Source organism: Nelumbo nucifera, chromosome 6, assembly GCF_055504915.1.
Source record: "Nelumbo nucifera cultivar China Antique chromosome 6, China Antique-T2T, whole genome shotgun sequence".
NCBI lineage: Eukaryota > Viridiplantae > Streptophyta > Magnoliopsida > Proteales > Nelumbonaceae > Nelumbo > Nelumbo nucifera.
This window is the reverse complement of record NC_142654.1, coordinates 29,424,484-29,448,936: the sequence shown is the minus strand read 5'-3', so window position 1 is coordinate 29,448,936 and position 24,453 is coordinate 29,424,484. Positions and strand designations below refer to the sequence as shown.

Here is a 24,453-nt window from a genome sequence, read left to right as displayed (position 1 = left end):
AGCATGCTTTCGGAATTGAGGTTGACGTGAGAACAACGATTCTCGGAGAAGATAGGCCCAATGGGCATTCTGACATGACAATTCAGAATTGAGGAGATGAGTACTAGCCCAACACCTAAAAGAATTCCAGTCCACCTACCCAAATGGGGGGGGGGCTTGGGATATTTTGGCCCGGCCCGTTTAGAGGCCCAAAATGTGGCAGCCCACCCAACCCAAAGGATGGATCGGGTCTATTCGTGAGGAGAGGAACAAAAGGCCAAGACAAATTGGACAGTTGGACTCAGGCTAGATACCCCATACCTCCAATCAGCCGAAGGGAAGCAATTAGACAAGAGTGAGTGACAGACCAAGGGGAACAGATTCAGTGCGGGCCGTATTTATCTCCCCCTTGGACCTTCTTCCTCAGAGGCATCTCTGGATTAGGGTTTCCTCTTAACCGCTTGAAAGGAAAAACCCTAGTCTCGGAAACTCTCGGATCAGGTATATCTATATCTTCTTCCCTAATTATAGATTTATTTTTTTCTTTTTGACTAGCTGATGATATCTGCTCGACATGGATTATAGAATTTAGGTTTTGTTATCAGCTGTCTTTAGTTTATAATAGCTTGATCTATGCGGATATGCGTTTGAGGTCTTTACCGTTGTTTGGTTTTGTGATATATCTACTATTTGGCTTCAATTCCTGTTTTTGTAAGCTAGGGTTTGTTTTGATTAGTTTATGATCTCAACCGTTGCGTGTCTTTGTCTTGGAGCTTCTGATTCCTGGTTAACTCGGTGCGTTTGCGTGTCAGTGTCTTGGAGTTTATTTGTGGTTCGATCGCTTTGAGGAATTTACCATTTTTAAACCATCTGTTTGTGTGCGCGCATGTTTGGTTGATTTGGGGTTTTAATGCTTCAAGGACGTGCTACTTTTGAATTGTTGATTTTTATAATTTTCATGTGATGATTATTGAACTTGAGAATTTGTTCCTTGACACAAGATGGTTCCGTCCGTAGGATAACTGCTATGTTTGTACTTATAACCGTTGCGGATTTTTGCTTCATCGGTGTTTCATTTGAGTCGTGTTTATTGCACTTATATATATATATATATTTCCCAATTAGTTTCTATCAGTAATCTACAACTTCCACTTTTCTATGCTAAACACCAGTATTTTTAGAGCTCAGGTCTGATGTCCACAGGTGCTGTAAGCCAAAGCTATGTTTCTTATGAGTTAAAGACATCTCTCCAGATGAGCGATTAATACCCTTCTGTTGCATGGGTTCCAAAGTCCTACGAAGCTGGCCAGTTGCCCAACGCCAATAAGCAACTCAGCATTGGCTTACAGTGTTTTTGTTCACCGCAGATCTACACTCATATGCTCATGTTGCCCGTTACATTATGATTTTTGCATTATTACTTTATTAGTCTTTCTATTATCTATTTTTTAGTGTTATCATTTATTCTGAATTAGGTCTAATATTTTCTTGCTGCTTTTGTTTTGGGCTATGGTGTCATGTTCGCCTTTTATTATTTATAAATAGAGTATAATCTCAGTAGCATAGTCCCAATGGTATTGCTTACCATTTTATTTTTTTATTGAATCTCACACACTCCCTCTCTGCCCCCCCTCCCCCCCACCAAATGCTTAAGCATGTTGTTTTAAATGAATTACTGTTCAAGATTGTTGATCATTAAGTATTTATTGGCTTTAATCTGGTTTTGTTGAGAATATATATCAATCATAAGGGAATTTTTGAAAAAATTATATAAAGGGCCATTACCCAAATGTTGGTCCTAGTTATCAGGGGTCTTGGGAAGGGTAGACTTATTATGGTCCTAACCATTGGCAATTTTTCACGTAAAGTGGCCGCCCTCAGAGTCTGAGATGTTACCATTATACCATATAATGATTAATGACTCCTTCTGAAAACAATTTTATGTCTGACTTATAATGTGGAGATACTTTTGCCTGATATTAATGGTGGTAACCATTAATTAGACAAATTTGAAGAAGAGAAGTGGAAGAGTGATCTGCATGAATATGCTTCTGTAGTTGGAATATCTCATTGCAGAAAGGCCCCGGGATTATAAAGGATGGAATGGGAATAGTCAATGGTGGTATTCTATCCCAATCTATTTAGGAGTATGGATTGAGAAGGATGGGCAGGGGATTAGGGTACAGTAAGTGTAGTATGCAGTTGGGTGGTACCAAACCTTTCGCTTGGCTATGGAGGGAAGTTTCAGCAAGCAGGTCTGATCTGTTATATTTACCTGAGCCCACAAGTGCAAATCCTCAATGCAGAATATTATTCAGAGCATCCCAGAATATAAAAAACTACCAATCATTAAGGTGGTAGGACCCTTGCAGATTTCCCTAACAGCATAGAGAGACTTGGGAAGCTCAGACCTGGTCAAGGTCTGAACAAGTAACACTCAACTAGTTATTTTTTTCCTCCTTTCTTTTTTTCTATCTATGAGTTGCCATGTGAACAGGTGTTTACTTATGAGACTAGTTCAAAAGGCTTGCATTAGTTATCTGCTAGTTGATGAAACTTAAAAGTTATGCACTACTTTGTATGATCTTCTGGGGTTTTGAAAAATTTTACTTTTGAGTATGTGTTTCTAATTTGTTATTGTTTATTTATTTCATGCATGTTGAGCCTTTAATTTTTATAATTCTTTAAGACAATTTAATTAATCTCCACTTCTATGATGATTGGAATATGAGGTAGTGCCTCAACTGTAAGATTTGGATTTATGCTTTTTTTAAGCTAAGAATAAATTTTAGATGCATGGGTTGTGTTTGTTTTTACCTACTAGATGGCTTCAACATATTGTACATTACATATTCCTTGAATTAAGAAAGTTAGATTATACTAGCTTTTAAAGAAATATAACCTTTGATTGCTAGTAGTTCAGAAGCTAAAAATTAATGTTAAAGTGTCGTGCATAAAGGACTATATTATGATGATACCCCGAAAAGAGCATATTGCAATGGTAATGTGGTTTCTTGGTTCCAATATGATACTTTATTTAGGTTTTTAATTAGATTTATTTGATGTGAATATTTATTGAGAACTGGAAGAGATTGCACATGACCTTCAGTATGCCAAGAAAATGTAAAAACTTATGGTGCCATAATTTTCCCTCTGTAATACTTTGTCTTTAACTCTCATTTTCCCATCAAGAGCCAAGGCAAGCACAGTTTATGAGAGATGGAGACCTGTTAACAGACACAGCACAGTAGCTTCTGGAGGTTTTTGCTTTCTCTCCATTGGATATAGGAGTTCTAAACTGGATCTATTGTATAACATTAGGATTGAAGGCCTAGGCCTTTCATAAACCATCCTCAACACATGCAACTATATGCAGATGCGTAAAGACATGCGGATGATCCATCAGGCATCCAAAAGCACTAGCTTATAGATTCATGTTTAGCAATGTTGTAAGACTTGGACTGTTCATCAAACAGGAAAGGCTACTTGGTCGTGGGTCAGCAGTTCAACCATTGGGTTGACCCAGTGACCCATTATGTCACACACACACATGTATATAATATCTTATATACTTTAACATGTGAATCATCTTTGTAGCCACCTTTTTTCCTAATCTTCATTCAAGTGATTCAGGTTCAAGTCTTGCATGAGCATTAAAGAAGCAAAAAATAAACACAAATGATGTTGTGGATTAATGGTAATATGCAATTCTTTGTAAACAGGAGGTGAGCTCAATTCCCTTCATTATCATTTTACAATGTATGATGAAGCAGTTACCTGGGTGGGTGGGTCGTTGAAAGCTGGTTAGGTAACTAAAATCTAGCTGGTTTTAAACAGTTTGGCTCGGTTAACAGTGGATCAGACTGTCTCTTGGAAAAAAACTAAAAACCGGAATTTAAAAACCAAAATTCCCTCCAGTTCTCTAGTCTGACAGTCGTACTGCCCAGTTTGATCCAAGTATTACAGCATTGGTCATTTGGTTGATTGAAACCTTCCACCTTTACCAAAAGAAGGCCTTTTGATCAGATTCTCAATGACCATTACCGTTAACATTTATTGATGGTTAACTAGAGACACTGATTTCTGGTCTTGGAAATGTACTGAGCCATGTAAGAAAAAGTGATCTGTTGCAGGTTGAAGGGGCAAAAAGGGTTAAGGTCAGACTAAAAAGGGGATGGGTTGAAGTAGTAAGAAATGATTTAAGCTCTCATTCTTTAACAATTTCAATGACATTAAACAGAATGGAATAGTAAAACAGGATTCATCTAGACAACCCCATATGGTTGGAATAAGGGTTAGATGGTGATGATAATTGATAATGAGGATGAGGACAAGGATGGAAAATCCTATAGTAACTCACTTATTGAAGAAAGAGCGACTGAAACTTAAAAAGTGAATCTTTAGACATTTTTATTTTATTCTTGAATCTTTTCTCTATTTCTGTTTACTATAAAATTTATTCTTTAGTAGTCAGCAAAGCTCAGATTTTAGATATAGAGATCAAAATTTTTGCCTTGTTGTAGTAGTTTAGGACCCAGGAGAAGCCCATGCTTTTGCAATGTGGTAATCTTGGATACTATTTGGAAAGACCTTTTTAAAGTATTTTTGTATTTTTGAAAGTAAAACATAGTTTGAAAGTACATTTGGCATTTGGATGTGCCTATATTCAAAAGTATATGTTGGTAAAAGTAGTACATTAAAGCATAAAAAATGAAGTTAGAATTTCTGGTTTTGAGCTTTCGTCAGCATTTTTACTTTTGATTTTAAGAAGTCATTTGTTTCTCACATGCTACCTTTTTTTGTTTGTCTTCTACCCTTTCTATTCCTCGATGAGATGCTACATGGCAGAAAGATCAATAAGTAGGAAAAAGCATAGTTGCATGCAATGTGGCGTAACTATTGATGCTCTGTGGGCTGTGGCAAACTTGTGAATGACATGTCACATTTTGGAAGTATAAAAATAGTACCATACTACCATATCACATGTATGCCACATAACACATTTGATGTAGCCATGTGTCCTTTAGAGACTTCCAAATTGCATTGTTGAATAGTTGGTCTAATGTCAAAGCATGGAAGTGAATTACTCTATCCACATACTTATCCATGCTTTTCATAGTGAAAAGCATGGTCTGCAAACTCATTTTACTAAATGGGTTTCACAGTACAAAGTAAATAGTAAAAGCCTGCTTTGGCTGAAACGAGGCCTTCTCCCTGATGCTCTATTCCTTGGGCTCAAGGTTCAAAGTATTGATGCAACTCTGTGTATCAGCAGAGGTGTATTGGTACTAAACCTTGTGCTTTTATATTTTTTAATTTTTTTTTCAAAAGTTGGTTTTTATATATATTTTTATATGTATTTTTAATTAAAAAAGGGGTTCCGGAAACCACATGTAAACAGGTGTTTTGGTACCCAAAAGATATGATTCGATATACTCGATACGGGGCGTATCATATCGATACTTTCAACCTTGCTTAGGCTCCATTTGATTCCAAAATTAAATTATTTTTGTCTGATCCTGCTTGTTCCTCATAGATCAGAATGTTTAGGGTTGAAGTATGTCATAGTATGATTGATCAAAAAAAAAGTATGTCATAGTATGATTAGTTGAAATATGTCGTAAATTTTTTTCCTGCCTTCCAGTGTAATTTTCTCTGGTTCTCTTTATTCATGTGTGTAGGCTTTGTAACATGCAACTTGAATTGATTATATGTTTGTGCTTGCAGCTCCTTGTCTTGTTTTTTCTAGTGCTTACCAATTAAAATGGCTGATGGTCATGAAACTGATAAGAATATTGAGATATGGAAGATCAAGAAATTGATCAAGGCACTGGAAGCTGCAAGAGGTAATGGTACCAGCATGATCTCACTTATTATGCCCCCACGTGATCAAATATCTCGAGTTACTAAGATGTTGGGTGATGAATTTGGAACTGCTTCAAACATCAAAAGTAGGGTTAACCGCCAGTCAGTATTGGGCGCCATTACCTCTGCTCAGCAGAGGCTGAAGCTTTATAATAAGGTTCCACCAAATGGATTGGTTCTGTACACTGGAACAATTGTTACTGAAGATGGGAAGGAAAAAAAGGTAACAATTGACTTTGAGCCTTTCAAGCCCATAAACGCATCACTCTACCTCTGTGATAATAAGTTCCACACTGAGGCCTTGAATGAACTCCTGGAATCTGATGATAAATTTGGGTTTATAGTCATGGATGGAAATGGGACCCTTTTTGGGACATTAAGTGGAAACACACGTGAGGTTCTCCACAAATTCACTGTTGATCTCCCAAAAAAACACGGAAGAGGAGGACAGTCTGCTCTGCGTTTTGCCCGTCTTCGTATGGAGAAACGGCACAACTATGTGAGAAAGACAGCTGAGCTTGCCACACAATTCTTCATCAATCCAGCTACCAGCCAGCCAAATGTTGCAGGGTTAATACTGGCTGGGTCAGCTGACTTCAAGACAGAGCTGAGCCAGTCAGATATGTTTGATCCCCGTCTCCAGGCCAAGATACTTAATGTGGTTGATGTTTCTTATGGAGGGGAGAATGGGTTCAATCAGGCAATTGAACTATCCTCTGAGATCCTATCCAATGTTAAGTTCATTCAGGAGAAGCGCTTGATTGGGAAGTACTTTGAAGAAATCAGCCAGGATACCGGGAAGTATGTTTTTGGTGTGGATGACACACTGAAAGCACTTGAAATGGGTGCTGTTGAAACACTTATTGTGTGGGAAAGTCTGGACATTAACAGGTATACCCTAAAAAATAGCTCCACTGGTGAGATCGTCATAAAGCACCTGAACAAGGATCAAGAGGCTGATCAAAATAACTTCCGGGATCAAGCCACTGGTGCAGAATTGGAGGTTCAGGAGAAGATGTCACTACTTGAGTGGTTTGCTAACGAGTACAAAAGATTTGGTTGCAGTCTTGAGTTTGTTACCAACAAATCACAAGAAGGGTCTCAATTCTGCAGGGGATTTGGTGGTATTGGGGGAATCCTTCGCTACCAGCTTGACATGAGGTCATTTGATGAGATTTCTGATGATGGAGAAATTTACGATTCTGATTAGCAATCAATCAACCCTTACTCAATGCTGGTGCAGAAGGAAACTCTAAACGACTGCACCGGGTATGCGAGTCAATTGCACTCGCCACTGCTATTCTATTGCTCGTTAAACAGAACATTGAGGTTTGCTGCTTCATCCTTTTCCTCTGCATTTCACTATTACACTCTTTAGCATTATGTCTAAGAATTAAATGGTTTCTAATTGGGTCTTTTTCCCTTCTTTCTGGGTAGCAGGAGCTTGTCTGTTTTCTGGAATGGATGGTACGTAGTATGGTTGTGGTATTTCCGTATTTGGCGATGGTTTTTGCTGGACGAACAAAATTACAGTATTTTTTTGCTGGGTTGGAGGAGATTATAGGTAGTAGGATTACTTTTGTTATAGTGTCATGATCCATTAGACACTTGCATCAGTATCTCGAAACCTTTTCCTTTCACTAGTTTATGTTATACTAGTAACATAGTTCAAACACTACTAGTAACAACATATTTCACCTTGGAGTCTCGCCTCTTTGTTCTCATTTGTCTTGAGTTGAAGCGTGATGTTTCTCCTTATCTTGGGGGGAGCCATAAAGAGTTCTGAAAAGTAGTAAATGTTTAGTTAATGCAGCCTATGTTGATTGGTTTGTTTCGGATTCTACAAATTTCAAAGCCAGCATCTGATGATTCTAATCATTTAATACTTTAATGGATAGACTTTGTGGATCGCTCAAATTTCGAAGGCAGCTCGAGTTACGAGTCTAATGACTAATCGTTTGAGGGCGGTTTGTGAATCATCGCTAGCCATTCCACTATCTGATCCGAATCCGGATAACCTGTACTCTCGGTCATGCACATTTTTCTGCACTCCCAATCATGTCAGCTTGGCACGGGTTCTAACTTCATACATGTGACAGTGAGCAATTTTTATAAGCACGAGAGAGACGCGTAAGTAGAAAACGGAGAAGCTGATGAACGAGATTACTGTTTCTCTGCAACTCCTATGGTCAAGTTAGAACTTGAGGTCGTTCACTTTATTTGGCCAAGTTAAAAGCACAAGATTGCTTTATCCTACAGGTTGCATCTTTCTGCTATTTCTAGGCACTGCTGTGCCTTACTTTATATTATCATTCATGTTTCAATTTGATTCTCCTGTAATACAAAACAAAAGGAGCAGTTAATGCACGGATATGCTCATTTTCTCCTTGTTCTAAGTTTCAATTTCTCTATCGATTCCTTTCTGCACGAAAAAACTATGGCTTCTTCATCCTCACCTTTCTTGTTTCTCCTTTTTCATCTCCCCCTTCTCCTTCATTTGTTCATTACCATATGTCAAAACCATCACCGTTACAATCCCCCTCTCATCATTAAAGAACAACCTATCTCTAGATCCATGACAAAAGGGCACCATTTTGTTTCCGACTCTTTAACCAGAGCCAAACATATCAGAAAAACCAGGAATCCATCCCACTAAAGCCCCTCTTTTTCCCCTGATTACGTAGGCTACTCCATTCCTCTCAGCTTTAGCATTCCCCCCACGGGTCCAGATGGTCCGCTTTGTCATAACTCAGACTAGGCTCGAGCTTGGGGTGGGTCAGGTGGGTCTTATCCGGACTTGGGTGGGTTTTAAAGAATTATAAATGTATTTCTGTATAATTATCTTTTATTAGGATTTATGACCCAATTTAAAAGTAGAATTGAAGTGCAAATTTCATTTACAAATGTATATACAGATTTCAGACTTATGCACATGCATATTTTACTGGGTCAGCCAGGCTCAGATTACCCAAGGTGTCAACTTAAGCTGATATAGATTTGGTCCTCACAGAATTATCCTCACCTAAGCCCAACCTAAATTTAAGTCAGGCCCAAATTTACTGGCCCGTTAATTATTTTGAAGCCCAAAAACTCAGACCCAACCCAAACAAAAAACTCAGGTTGGGCTGACCAAGTTGCATCCCTAAGTTGCACACGCACCACATTCAACGACTAGGCAGGAGAACAATATAGGAGTTCAGATTTTGTCCAAACAAAATCTGTCCTTACACCACCCTCACAGTCCTTGCAGCCGTGCATTAGGAACATCTTATTTATATTTTTCTATTCATGGGGAGATATTCTCAATGCATGGCTGTAAGGGTTGTGAGGACATCTGGGCACAAGTTTTGTGATGAAGCCTTGTCCATGTCTCCATAAGTCATTTACCTGGATAAATGCATTTATTATTAACACTTAATAAGTGTATTTATTAGTGTTCTTTTATTCTTTAGATAAAGTTGTACAGTGACTGTTTTATCCAAAACAAAAGTGACATTATTGAAATAACAATATTATCCCATCACATATTAACAATTTTCAGCACAAATGGATAAGTAATTTATTCAAAATTTCAGGAGGTTATTATTTACCAAAGTAAATGAACCACTCGGGAACTATTTTTTTCACAGAACTCACTAACACCAAAATGCTAATATGGGTTTATTTATTTTCTATGGAACCACCAAATTACTTGGTGGGAGCATACTCTGAGGTGGGGAAGGTTTGTCACCTTTGTTCACCATTCGGAGGAGGAAAGAGGTGAACAGTTTTTCTTTTCCTTATTTGATATTTTTTCAAAAAATGTAGTCTATTCGGAATATTATATTAAAATTTATTTATATTGATATTAAGGGCCAAAATTCCCCTTATCGGCAATAACCCCTTACTGTTTTAACCATGCGACAGACACTGTCGGAACTTGAGCACCCCAAGCCAGGTAGGCACGAGCCGCACGACGTTGTAAACATGTTAAACGAACACTTTTTACAACTATTAAAATATTTATTAAGTACTCATTTAACGTGATCTGGGAACTATACGGATCACTGACGTGTTCATTCCTGATTGGGCTTCGTAGCCCATTGTACATGGCGGGGTCGAGAGGGATAACATGCGCAATTTCAAAAGGCGCCTGCCTGCCAAACGGCTCTTCTAAAAACTAACGACTAACGACTAAAGTTGCCACGTCACTTTGGCAGTTAAAATCTGAATTCATGAACCTGTGCTTCGGACTCTAGAGAGCGTCGCGCCCCTTTGTTTCACAATCTTGGGTGTTCTATATAAACACTCTCCTCAATCCTCAGTTCCTCGGCCTCGCACTGATAAACCAACAGAAGAATCTCCAATTACATTCACCGACTCTGATTCCTTCCTTTCTTCCTTCCAGTTTAAGAATCTCCCATTACATTAATCGTGATTCCTTCCAGATTTATTCATTTCTTAACCCATAAAACATAAAAATGGCTTCGACGATGCTAGGCGCCTGTCTCCGGCAGTCTGTAACTCCTGCTGCCCTCCGATCATATCTAGCAGAGTTCATCTCCACATTCCTCTTTATCTTCGCTTCTGTCGGTTCCTCCATGTCTTCCCGTGAGTCTTTCAGTACTCTTGCTTTACCATTCCTCGCTAATCACAGACAACACAACTAGAAAGCCAAACTAATTTGAATCGATTTGTTATTTCTTGTTAACAGGCAAGCTAATGCCGGATGCGTCGTCCTCTCCCTCTGCTCTGGTGGCCATCGCCGTTGCTAATGCATTTGCACTATCGTCAACAGTTTACATCTCTGCTAACATCTCAGGGGGCCACGTGAATCCCGCTGTGACCTTTGGGATGGCCGTTTGCGGGCGCATCAGCGTCTTGACAGCCATGTTCTACTGGGTTGCACAGTTGCTGGCTTCCACCATGGCATGTCTGCTCCTGAGGGTGGCTACCGCCGGACAAGTGAGTAAAGTTTTCTTCTATATACAAATCTAATATTAGATAGATAGCCATCTCCGATCCTTTCTCAAGAGGGAAAAAGAGGATTAATTGGTGGTTGTTGCAGGCGATTCCGAACCATGCGATAGCGGAGGAGATGACCGGTTTCGGAGGAGCTGTGGTGGAGAGTGTGATAACGTTTGCTTTGGTATACACGGTCTACGCTGCCGGAGACCCGAGGAGAGGTTCTTTTGGTGTCATCGGCCCCGTTGCGATCGGGTTAGTTGTGGGAGCCAATGTTTTGGCCGCGGGACCGTTCACGGGTGGATCCATGAACCCGGTGTGTTCATTCGGGTCAGCTCTCATTAGTGGGAATTTCAAGAACCAAGGGGTTTATTGGGTCGGACCCTTGATCGGGGCAGCGATTGCTGGCCTTGTCTATGACAATGTGATGTTCCCTCCTCAGCTTCCTTCGGATTCATCTCATGGTGTGGTGGAGGTAGTTGTGGGGTATAACTAGATGACACATGCATGTAACAGAAATTTCTTTTTGTTTTTTTAAGCCCCGAAATTTCTTTAATTAGCTGATCTAATATGAAGACAAATTGATGATAATGTTTATGCAGACTACAACAATATTCAGCCATTTCTATTTTGGTATTAAAATAGGATCCATTGTAATGGGTGGATCCATATTGAAACAGATCGAATTCGGGTCATCTTGATGGATTTAGATTTGTTAGTGGAATTAGGATAAAGAATATTGCCAACACCAGCAGGGTATGAATTTTAATGAATAAATAAAAGCTTATAGCCGCTTTAGATAATATTGAAAACTCAAGTCCAAACTTCTACGCTTTGGCATTCAGCAACCGGATCCTGAACAGGGGCAAATTAGTGTCGAGCAGAAGTTTAAAATATAAAGACATGAGACCCATGTGTGCCCAGGGCTACAGGGAATCCGGGTCTCTCTCTTCCTCTTGAATCCTCTTACATGTACTACCAAGAAACGCTCTCCACACTGTCCCAAAACCCAACCAGTCATTACAAATATCTCCTCCTCATGTATGACAAGGGAGGCCTCCAGATCTGCTACCCACTACTATATGTCCCGTGTGTAAGGATGTGGGAACAAGTAGTGAGCAGCAGATCAGAGTCCGGGAGATATTCTCAATGTGCAACTGCAGTGGCCGGTTGGGACAGTCATGGGAACATGTGTTGGTAGCAGATCCTATCCCACCCCATGAATGAAATACTAAACTAAGAAAATGTTCCAGATGTACAGCAGCAATGTGCTATAAAATGGATGTCAGGTCATCACCAAGCGCCACCTCACACCAAATTCACAGCACATGCCATGCACCATGCATTCCATGAGTAACAACTCCAACTACGGGAGATATTTCCAATGTGCACAGGTGGGACGTGGTGTGAGGAGCGCTTTGGAGGAGCAGATCCGTATTCTCTGTGAGGAGTAGAGAACAAATAAGAAAACCCACAGAAGGGTATATCAGCATCTTAAATGGCATTTGCTACTGGGTGGCTCAGTTGCTGGGCTCCACCAATCACCATGGCATTGGCACGTCTGATCTTGATGTTGGTCACTGTATATGCGGCAATGGATCCAATATTAAAGGAATCGTCACATGGAATCATGGGTTGTTCAATTGTTATCGGGTTCGTAGATAGCAGAAATAACCACACTTCTCTCCCATGATGTGGAGCAGTAAAAGCGTTGCATCACGAAGCGGTCCGACCCGCAAGTCCATTCATTTTCACAACAAATAGTCAAATACACTAGAAAATAATCACACATTTGCGCATACAATGAGACAAGGATAGAAACAAACAGACATATCCACACTTCTTATTCCACCCAGTAAGGAACTCCCATACTAAAAAACCCAGGAGTATTTCTACTTCATTGTTCTCTCGTTGCCCTTCCAAGGCTTAAGCATAGTCCTCGGAGACCGGGAGTGAGGTGTATGACCCGATGAAGACGTCACCGTAAATCAAACCGGCCAAGCCACCCCCGATGAGTGGGCCCACCCAGTAGATCCAGTTCTGGGAGAAGTCTCCGCTGACCACTGCCGGTCCAAAAGATCGAGCCGGGTTCATTGATCCACCACTGAAGGGACCGGCTGCCAGGATATTCGCGCCAACGATGAACCCAATTGCAATAGGAGCTATTGTCCCAAGTGAGCCTTTCTTCGGGTCAGCGGCGGTGGCATAGACGGTGTACACCAGTGCAAAGGTTATAATTATCTCCATCACTACACCCTCGATGGCAGACATCCCCGATGCAACGCTGTGAGTCGGAATTGACTGTCAACAACCGGAACAACAGAACCGGGGTAAGAAAAACCATGGGTTGGATTCACATAGGACTTAGGGGGTTCAAATTGGGCAGGCTGAGCTGGGTTTATTATCGACTCAGGCCCAATCCTAAGATTTGAGTAAAGGTTGGCTGGTTTCAGATCAAGCCCAGATCTTCCCAACCTGAGCCCTGTTTACACTATAATTTGAAGCATTTGGGTGGGGCTCGGGTTGATCAGTCAACCCACTCTAAAATTACACATGTATATATCCTATATATATATATATATATAGTTGGGATGGATTTGGGCCGGATTCAAGTTCCCTACCAGTTATGCTTAGGCCCGGCCCAAAAAATAAAAAAAAAGTTCGAGAATTGAAAAATCCAAGTGCAATCCGTGTAAATTTTCTGGTTAGATCGGTCCAGGCTCAGGTTGGGCCCGCCCAAGTTGCTCCCAGACCGACCAACCCGTCAGTTGGGATTCCATTACATATCAAATGATCAAATTACCTTGCCGTTGGTGACAAAGTGGAGGAGGAGGCAGGCGACGATGGAGCCAAGCAATTGTGCAACCCAGTAGAGGATGCCAGTCAGGACGGTGATGTTGCCTCCAATGGCCAATCCAAAGGTGACAGCTGGGTTCAAGTGGCCACCTGAGATGTTGGCTGCCATGGAGACTCCCACGAACAACGCAAAGGCATGAGCCACGGCTATGGCTACAAGGCCAGGAGGGTCCAACGAAGCATCCGAGGTGAGCTTACCTGCAAGCAGAAATTGTCATTGTCATTGTCATTCCACATTGAAACGTTGTGACCAAACAACAACCACTCCCACAAGGCAAACCCTTGTTGATAGTTGATACGACCAGATACTTACTGTAAGAAATCGCCGATCCGACGCCGGCGAACACGAAAAGGAGGGTGGCGATGAACTCTGCGAGATAAGTCTTGAGAGAACCAACAGCAAATGAGTCAGACAAGCTTCCCAACGATATCTTCACCATTTTTCTCAAGGCTCGAGGGAGACTGGAGATACTAGCCGGAATAGAGGAGATCGATCAGCTTGTAGTTTATGAGAAGATCGATCGACTGGTGTGACTCATGGCCTGTGTGTCATGGTTTATATATAAAACAATGCACGTTAAGGTTAGGGGAGTGTGGATTGTTTGGCCGGATGGGCCATAGCCGGCGCCGACCATGGGGCCCACAGGGTTTAGGCCGTAAGATTGGTTGCCGACCCACCGTCCGGTTTTGATTTTATACGCATTATTATGAGGTATGAGCATAAGGACAACTGCTTAACTCGTAACTAATAGTCGACCAATTTGTGGTAAGTGGGCTTGAATAGGACAACCTGAAAAGCTTATGACCTCAAATCTGTTAATATTTTCATCAAGCAGGAGAAAGCTTTCTCGCCACAAATATGAGTAGTCTGATGTCATCTATTTTTTTTTTCTTTGGTCAAAACGCAAAAGCCAAATTATATTGTGGGTAGGTGACAATCGTGGGATCCGGTCCCACAATCCTCCAGGCATTTCTAATGACTTTCAACACTTCTTAATCTAATCAATGATTCAATATCACTGTAGCCCCATTCCACCTCCATATCGGTGGTGATTGGACGGTGAGTTCCAAGTGTAATGTGGATGTGAGTCCAACCCCTTTCATCATATGCATATATTCTTAGAAAATGTTATCAATTCAGTGATTGATTTATATTATTGTATAAGTAAAGGCTTGTCGTTTTGCAATTGAATTGTCATCAAACTATTATTGTATAAGTAATGGCTTGTCCGTTTGGTTTGTAATCGAACTTAAAATCAGAATCGAAATTGAAATCCTTTTGAATTATCGGAATAGTCTATTTTCAGTCTGTTTGGTTCAATCACGAATCGAAATAAGAATTGAAAACAGTTGAAATGGGATTTCATTCCCACGGAAAGGGAATAGAATGACTATTCCCATAAATACGAAAATGTGATTCTATCTGAAATAGGAATAGGATTCCAATTCCACCCATCAAACAGTTGGAATAAAAAAGGGCCTATTTGGATTCCAATTACAAACCCTATTCCCACAAACCAAAACAGCCCTAAAGTTTTCGTTTGGATAAGCTTCACATTTGTACTTTTAGAGCCCAGCTCAAAAGAAAAGTTCCGATTTTGTGTTTTGGAGTCCAAATATTTTGGCTTTAGATTATAATATTTTAAAAAAGCAGTTCTTACTGAATATTCCAAACACTTTTTCGTTCAATCTTATTTTTCACAGCTCAAGGCTCAACAAAAACTTATCTAAATGGACCTATAATAATTTTTGAGCATGAACTGAGTAAGGATCCACTAAAACTAGTACAAGAATATGTTACATTGTGATATAGGCTTTATATACATTAATAGGGGTCAATCAGATTGGATTTGCTCCAATCCAACGAATATTTTGGACCATTTTGCATCGGTCCAGTTCAATGTTTAGACTGTCCAATTTGTTCAAATTTGTTTTAATTTAGATTAATTCTAACTCAAACCTGGTCTATTGACATCGATATTCTTACCTTTTATCAATGGACCAGATATTGCTTCAATCCAATATAAATCCATCGTGGATGGACCAGGTCCAATCCAATCTAATAAATACTTTGGACCATTAAATCTGAATTGATCCAATTCAATATGTCTAGTTGGTCTATCCAATCCGTCCAAATTGATTTTGGTTTGGATGGGGTCCAATCCAAAACCGGTCCAAATAATTAGAGGGGTCCAATCCTAACATTTGTTAAAAATGTATATACAGCTTACAAAGGAATTATCTTGTTTTGTTTCAGTTTTACTATAGTGGGTTGAATCTACATATAGCTTTACTAGCAGAGGACCCGTGCGATGCACGGGAAAACCCAATGTCTAATTTGTTGGTAAAAGGATAAAAAGGATATATTGAATGTTGGCTGCTGGTAAATTTTCAAAAGTATACTAAACTATTGATTTTTTAATATATTAAATAATTTATTCTCTTTTTAAATATATTATTTACAAAATTACACCAATTTATATTTTATTTTTTCAATATAAGTTAATTAATAATTTCCTTTTCTAAAATTTCCAATATTATAATAATTTATATTAATAACAGAAATAATTTGTGTAATTATTGGTTCAAATTACCATTTTCCTTTACCAATACTAATTTATCTTTAATAATTTAAAATGAAAATCACACAATTTTTAAATAATTTTCCAAAATCCATCAAATGTAATAAAATTTCCCAAATTTCCAAAATATTCCAATAATTATTTACTGCATTTTAAAGAAATTTTCCAAAATTACATTAATATATTTTTTATTTTCTTCTCCAAAATTTTCCAATTATGATATTTTGTTTGAAAATTTGCAAACTCCACCAATTCTTTCCTAGAGATATAATTGTTGACTATTTTCCAATTTTTTAAATTTTTAATTAATTTTAAATTCCATTTTTAAATAAAAATATTGGTTGAAAATTTTGCATATTTATTGATTTCTAGTAATTTTTCTGGAAAATAACACAATTTAATTGTTAGTGTAATAAAATTAATTTTAAGAAATTTTAACTATAGTAAAATATATATGATAATGATTACTCTATTTAATTACTACACTAAAATTCCAATAATAATTATTAGTGTAATAATTATTTTGAAAAACAAGTAATTTAACCACACTAGTAATTATTATTGGAATTACAGTTATTTCAAAATTATAGTAATTACAGTATTTTGAGAATAACAAATTTTACTATAATAAATAATGTAATTTAAAAATTATTATTATACTAATAAAAATACATTTATAAATTTCTGAAAATGTAAATTTCACTGATAATTATTACTGTAATTATTATCAGCAATAAAATTCCTATAATAATTATTGTTATAAATTTCGGTAAAATAATAATTTACACTAAAATTTCAAAGATAATTATTTCTGTAATAAAATTAATATGAAAAGCAAATCTGTAATTAGAAATAAAATTTTCATTACAATAATTATTGTAGTTGAATTATTACAATAAAATTCCAATAAGATTTATTAGTGTTATAAAATTATTTTGAAACAAACTGTAATTATTACACTAATAATTATTATTGGAATTTCTGTATTTCAAAATTACTGTAATTACAGTAATTTCAAATAACATATTTTATTGTAATTTATAATTCTGTAGTAATTATTTTTAAATAATGGAAATTTGTGTAATTTAATACTTACATTATTGGAATTGATACAAAATAGAAAATTTTTAATTATGTAACAATAATTATTATTATTAATTTCCATTATTTTAAATCAAGATTCACAGTTTTTTCTATTATTAATTTTTCAAAAATTATTAGATAATGGGAATTACAGTTTGAGATTATGAAAAAAAGGAATTAGCTAGTTAAACTACAAACAATTATTTTAGTGTAATAATTGTAATTACGTTGATAAGAATAAAAAATTAAATAATTATAAATTATGATAACATAATTATAAATTTTCAATAATTACAATAATTTTCCATAATATTCCAAAAATTAAAAAATGTCATAAAATTCCAAATTTGCACTAACTTATCTGTTATTTTCAATTAAAATTAATCAATAATTTTCTGAAAATGTAATAATGAGAATTATGCTATTTTTCTGAATAATTAATTATTAGTTTTCAATAATTATTTATTGCTTGAATAATCTATAAATTTTCAATCATTTCAGTAGTCTATTAAATAATCAATAAATTATCCATAATTTCCAAAATCTACACTAAACTATCTTTCATTTTCGAATGAAATTGATCAATAATTTATAATTATCTGAAATCATAATTGTAATTTTTAGAAATGTAATTATTTCAATATCATTTACCAACAATCAAATACTAAAATTTTTAGAAATTATTGATAATGATTTATTGATAAAAACATTAATAGTAATTTATTAATAAATTAATTATTTGTGTTTATTTTCAGAAATTAATATTATTATTTTTGTAAATTTAAATGAATATGGTTGGTTAGTAATTATAAATAATAAATTTATCAATAATAGTAATGCTTTAATTGTTCTAATTTATTAATTATTGCCTCGCTAATTAAAATATTAATTATAGATTATTGTAATATACTTATTTATTAATTCATTCATTAGTAATTTATTAGTTAATTCATTTATTAATCTGGTTGGACTGGAACGGTTCTAAAAACGAACCAAAATCAATTAAACAAAATGGACTGGCTTGTTAAAAAAGAACTGGATCGGTGTGATTAGACTAAAGGTGAACTAACTTATAAGTTTAAATAGTGAGTTTGGAATTGGATTTGGAGCGGCTGCCCAAAATCCATCCCATTGAACTCATTTTCCTAACCTGACAACATATATGGGGATGTTTGGAATTGTGGCCATTTTTCAAAAAAAACGGTACCAGGTTGGATCAATATAGGCATTTCAACAAACGCCCAGGTGTTTATTGAAAAATCAGGCATATTTTGTAAATCGGGACCCCACCGATGTAATTTGGCATTTCATGCATCGGTGAACCGTTTCCCCCAACGGTTGACTGATGTGTATCCTATGTGGTGCTTACCTATCAGTATATACATGAAAAATGGTGATGAAAATTACATTACCAAACAGCATAGTGTTGCTCACTGCCTACATGGCAGAAGCGTTTTTTTTTTTTTTTTTTTAAAACGGGTATTCCAAGTATGGACATTTTTTCTTAAAAATTGGCCCCAAAAAACGTCCACACTTCCAAACATCATCATAGTTTAATGCAGATGTACTAACCAAAACAGGGGTGAGATATTCACCCTTGTTTCCCTCCCAAACGTCGTCCAACGACTTCGTGGGCGATTAAAACCTCGTAAATGGCTAGTAGATTAAACCAATGATGTGAAAGGCATACCTGGAAAGCTGGAAGAATGAACAACCGCTGATTGGATTGTGTTTGGTGTTGATCATTCATATGCCTCCCCACAAATCCCAAACTATTATTTTCAAAAAAGTGAGCTAGCTATTTGCTCTCTGTTTGTTCTGTTGTCCCCCAGAGAGAACAATAGCACTCTCCTAACATATAGAACTGGATTACCACTATTGTTCTATCGTTCTCACGCCAACTGGTTCTCTTTCTGTTCATTCATGGTGAAGCTCCCGGTTTGATGAAAAGTAATGAACACAATCGTGGATTAGCACCTCTCCTATTTTGAGAGGGATCATGGGTTAGTTGGCGTGAGAACAACAATCTTATTCACGGTAAAGTATAAAGATCTGATTGGTCTAAGAGCTCAATTACATGGCTTTAAAATAATAAAAAAAATTCAAAACATTGTAAAAACGGGAATAGAAATTTTAGAACAAAATTTGAAGAAGAAGATTAAGATGCCACGTAAACTGAGTCGATATATAATATAGTATAGATGAACGGGCTAGATCTCAACAGATCATAGCTAGTTACATAAAGTTGTTAAAAATAAAAAAAAGCAAACTATTTATATGATAAACTCCAACCATATAAGCATATGTATTTCTATTGAACAAACCCACAGTTACTTTTCTATCAAAATTTTACCTTTAGGGTGAAAAAGAAAGTTAGGGCCTGTCTTTTAACTCTTATATCTTAAGAAGAATTTTTTAACTTTAAGAAAAAAATGATTGTTTCTTTGTATCTCTCATTTTTTAAAGTGCAATCATACAACTTTTTGTTTTTTAATGATACCCCCAAAAAGATAAACAAAAACTCTAATATATGGGTCAAAATGGATGTTTGATAATTTTCAAAATTAAGAATAACATTCTCTACATTCAGATTTTAAAGGAAAGAAAAGTTCACCAATACCAATATACCTCTTAATGTAATTATTGCACTTTTAGATGTCAGACTTCAAAGCAAATGAATAGGCCCTTAGTTTAAATGGAGGAGTCTCGACTAGCACAGGTGTTATGTTTCTATGCCTGCATAGCTCAAATCAAACCAACAAGCTTGCCTCTCTAATAGGAATGTCTTCCCATAATGATAACATAGAAGAATGGAAGATCTTTCCAATGCACCGCTGTGATGGGTTGTAAGGTTGGTGTAGGTACGTACTGCTCACTCAGACCCTCAATGGACATCCAAACATCATGATTAACACCATAGAAGCACACACAATCCTCCTTGTATTGAAATTCATAAATAGGGATCCTCTGCGTATTGAAGCTCATCCGATCCCAAGCATTTGTCACCCAATACTCTCGAGTATCCCAAAACTCTCCCAGATCCTTAACCTCAGGACCTTCATCTTTCCCCCACACCCGAGGACTCTCTTCACCTTTCAAAGAGACCGCTCCAATACCTAGCCTTACACCTCCTAAAGTTGGTGCGAGGCATGCTCAATGAGGAATAAATCCCATTTTGTACAAATAATTCAGCTTGAAAAATAAATAAAAAAAGTAATAATTCATCAAATCCTAATTGACCCTATTTTGTATGTGTTGTAACACGATCCTACCCTAAATCCCTACTAGAGAACAGTTCTGACAATAGGGTGCTAAGGCCACAAATCGGATCTACAAAACAATAAGCAATCAAAGTACCTGGGGTCACATGTACCTTGATTGTTATAGTAAGTTTTGAATTTAGTCACATGTGCCTTGTGAAGGCATAAAGGTGCCTTTTTATAGGCCTCGAGGTCCAAAAGCTATGTCTTTGATATCCAAGACGATAGGCCTTATTGGCCCGTTATCTTCGGGGCACGTTCCATCAGCGTTTGCAAGGATCCTCCTCTAGTCTCTCCATAGCATGCGGGGAGCAGGATTATCCCTATCAGGTGGGTGACATGTCACCATCTGTTTCAAAACTGATAGGTGTGCTAACCGAATAAGGACAGTTTGCCACGTAGGTCGGTACCCCGGAGGTCAGTTGGCTACTTAGGTCATTGAATGCCCAGGTCGAGGAGGTCAAGCCAACATCTGAAGTCATGGGCTTCTCTCGAAGTGATGTGCTCCGCTCTACTGTAGAGCGACCCATTGATCTTCCAACAGTCGAGATGTAGGTCGGGCTGGTCGGCTTAGACCGAACTGCTTAAACTGCGACCTGCCCCTCATGTGACGCTGAGGTGCCACTTATGGGTTCGGACTCACCATGCAACTCTTCGTATGAATTCAGATTAATTTAATGCTTTAGTTGTTTAACAAGCTACGAAATCAATAATGATATTACACGCTAGTAATAAAATACATAGGACCCCACACTAAGAGGTTGAATAATTGTAGGACCCTTCTATTTTATGACTGGTGTGAGATGTTACTATTAGTTTCACAACCTTCTCAACAGCTAAAGCGTTCAGCTAATCCAATCTCATATATTATATATCCATTAACAGGAGTCTGGATTTATTTTTGACAATTTGATCAATATCGTGTAAATCTTGTGGTGAACCCAAGATTTACATGTGAATATCCACTTAACTTACTCCTCCCTTCCTCTAATTTCTTATGCCTCACATCTACCAAACCCCAGCCAAGGTGGTGGATGATTGGGATGTTTTTATATGTTCAATGAAGATTAAAGGCCGAATTGGGGGCTGTTTGAGTGAGAATGTCCGTTACTGATGGGATGTACCTCTTGAATGGCTAGAACTTTATGTGTATAGTTTGTTTTAGTTAATGAATTATTGAATTATTTTGCTTATGAAAAAGAGGATGAAATTAAGGAAGGTTTTATATAGAGGTGATTTTCATGCATGCATGTAAAATTGTATATTAAGGATGTTTTTGGTTGCAGTGTAATTTTATTTGCACTAGTATAAATGCATGGAAGTATAAATTCTAGTTTAATTTTGTTTTGGGTTTTACTTTCTTTTATCAAATCACTTTAAAAAAGTACTTTTACAAAATCACTTTTAGGAAAATACTTTTATAAAATTCAATTGGGGATAATTTTGAAAGAAAACAAAAATTGAAATGGTGCTTATTGTATAAGAACTTTAAAAAGGCTGAAAATTTGGGCTTAAAAAATAAGCCCTTATTTTTAAAATAAGCCCTTGTTTTGGGCTTACTTTTCAAACACCAATAAGTGCTTAATGGTGTGGTCCCGACCCAAATAAGAGCACTCCCAAGCATGGCCTAGGATTTGCTACCAGTGGTCCTTCAACCAAATATCTTATATTCCACATCACAGATATGAAGGGTTGGAGGGGAAAGTATCTCTTGGGGTTGATGGAAGAACTCTATTGGAGAACTGGCCATATAAAAGGTAAAACTGGTCATTGCTATGTCAATCAAATTTGATGGCTATATTGTTGTACTTAGAAGCTAGAAATGAATGGAGATAGAAGATTAGTTGAGGAGATTTTACCTTTTTTTTGGTTAAGGGTTTCGCATATTGTGTTTTGGTTGTGATGTGAGAGCAACATATGTGGATGATTAAGGGATCATTTGGCAAGTCTTTTTGGGAAGATTTTCTAGTAGCTTTGATAGTCAAAAGACGCATTAAGCTTTTGCATTAAGATCTAAGCATCCTGAAGGCCGTTTGGTTAAGGCAAGTCTTTCTACACAAAGATGAATAGACAAAAAATGCAAAAACTCCATTTGGAGCTTCCCAAAAATCGCCCGTTTTGGGCTTCTCACATCTTTTCAATGCATCATCTTTTAGCGGCTAGATCTACCACAAAACAAATAGGAAAAGACCAAATCGTAGTCTGTTGGGCTTGTAAATAGCTGACATACCGTGCAAAAAGACACAACAAACTGGGCTTAAGACTTGGATGCACCTTAAGCCAATGTTGTACGGATTATGTAGGAACCGGTGAATAATCAGAAAAACCATGACTCTAGAACATGCCAATTTTCAGTCTAGACCAAGTCTTACAATATTGCCTCGAACAACAAATGTTGCATGTCAAAGAATAAAAATCTATTCAAGGGCCTTGCCTGAAAGCTTAAGCTTTTAAGTTGAATGGTTCTTTGAGATGATACCAGAGCCTATTTGACCAAGTGGTTTAGTGTTCAATCCTCGTTGTTTCCATTATAGTTAATTAAATTTCAACACAAGGTATGGATGGGCCCACACTTATCCAGACTTCAAGTCCTATGGGCTTTTGTGTAAGGGGGTGTGTTAGAGAATAAAAGGTGTTGTTTGGCAAGTCTTTTTTGAAATATCTTCCAGCAGCCCAGATGGCCAAAAAACATATTGAGCTTTTAGGGTATTGTTTTTAAAGATAATGACTGTTTGGTAAGCGGCTCACTAATTCTTGGTCTTTAAAGTTTGTCGAAACCCAAAAGATTGACTACGTGAAAAGACTTGCCAAACGCCACCAAAATCTATTCAAGGGAAGCTTTTAGGATGAACAGTTCTTTGAAATTACAAAATCATCACTATAATATTATGCTGGGGTTTTTGTTATATTTATTTGTTTATGTAAAAACGCCAATGCAATGACAGAGTTGGAATTTTGTATAAGGATAATTATAGAAATATCAAATTGATATTTTACTTGCAAATTTGCAAAAAAGTTTAAAACATTTAAGAGAGGTGTTCACGTGTATGACTACAATTTTCAAAACAAAAGCAACTACCACATTAGCAAAATCATACGCATCACTAAAAATCATACCTTTGAAGCTCAATTTGGGATAAGTGCAAATACAAGGCTTAGAAATATGGTATATGAGGTTTCCAACTGTACATCTTTGTATTAGTATTCTTCCCAAACAGAACCTAACAGGCAAAAATTGGGTTGTCTAGGTTCCACAGCTTGTGATGTCCACATGGCTCTCCCTACATATGACACATCAATATTTTAAAAACTAAATTAGAGGCTGTATAGTTTTTGCCTCTGAGTCATGGATCACCGGTTTGACCATTTGGGTCAACTAAGTCAATCGATGAAACATTAGAAATTTATATATACATATAAAATATGTATATGTATATATATAGGTATAAACATATATTGTATTAATAAAATAATGTATAATTATATTTTACATGTAATATATGTGTATATAAGTATTATTTTATATTTAATTTATATTTTTAATTTGTAAAAATGCTAAACATTATTATTTGAGGCCAAAAATGGGGTTTTGGCAAAAAAAAAAGGGGGTAAAGTGCCTTTGGTTGGATCCTTGGAACACATAGATCTCAAAAATTTACCCAAAATCAAAGAAAATATCACCTCAATCAGAAATGGAAATGCTAAGTTATGGCCTTTGTAAGTTTGTATATGCAACCCGTGATCCAATGGCTGAGTCAAATGGGTCAATAATTCAACTGCCTGGGTTGAACGACTTTTGAAGGATTTCCCGATTTCCCGAGACCCAGACCTAGAATTGTAATTGGGTGACGGTTCAACAGTCCGGGTCAATGATGAATTGAAAA

The 24,453-nt window shown here is 37.0% G+C and overlaps 2 protein-coding genes and 1 pseudogene across 5 annotated transcripts; 2 read left to right on the top strand and 1 right to left on the bottom strand.

The window, feature by feature from the left end:
• Positions 1-277: 277 nt before the first annotated feature.
• On the top strand, positions 278-8,232 carry LOC104598488 (eukaryotic peptide chain release factor subunit 1-3 pseudogene; annotated as a pseudogene). 3 transcript variants are annotated; one of them, XR_016077382.1, is made up of 4 exons: positions 278-480; positions 5,707-7,173; positions 7,285-7,408; positions 7,743-8,232. The product of XR_016077382.1 is annotated as a eukaryotic peptide chain release factor subunit 1-3 pseudogene, transcript variant X2 (transcript). The 3 variants fall into 3 exon arrangements; XR_016077381.1 differs by lacking the exon at positions 7,743-8,232 and having other exon boundaries at positions 7,285-7,691; XR_016077383.1 differs by lacking the exon at positions 7,743-8,232 and having other exon boundaries at positions 7,282-7,691.
• A 144-nt stretch (positions 8,233-8,376) lies between these two features.
• LOC104598703 (putative aquaporin TIP5-1) lies at positions 8,377-12,353 on the top strand. The gene is made up of 3 exons (XM_010260883.2): positions 8,377-10,434; positions 10,538-10,788; positions 10,892-12,353. Exons 1-3 carry the CDS (start codon positions 10,305-10,307, stop codon positions 11,282-11,284), a joined length of 774 nt encoding a protein of 257 aa, XP_010259185.1. The 5' UTR covers positions 8,377-10,304; the 3' UTR covers positions 11,285-12,353.
• A 146-nt stretch (positions 12,354-12,499) lies between these two features.
• Positions 12,500-14,185, bottom strand: LOC104598489 (putative aquaporin TIP-type RB7-5A). Its single transcript, XM_010260575.3, has 3 exons — positions 13,958-14,185; positions 13,592-13,842; positions 12,500-13,089 (listed from the first exon to the last, which is right to left on the bottom strand). Exons 1-3 carry the CDS (start codon positions 14,082-14,084, stop codon positions 12,715-12,717), a joined length of 753 nt encoding a protein of 250 aa, XP_010258877.1. The 5' UTR covers positions 14,085-14,185; the 3' UTR covers positions 12,500-12,714.
• Between the last annotated feature and the right edge of the window lie 10,268 nt (positions 14,186-24,453).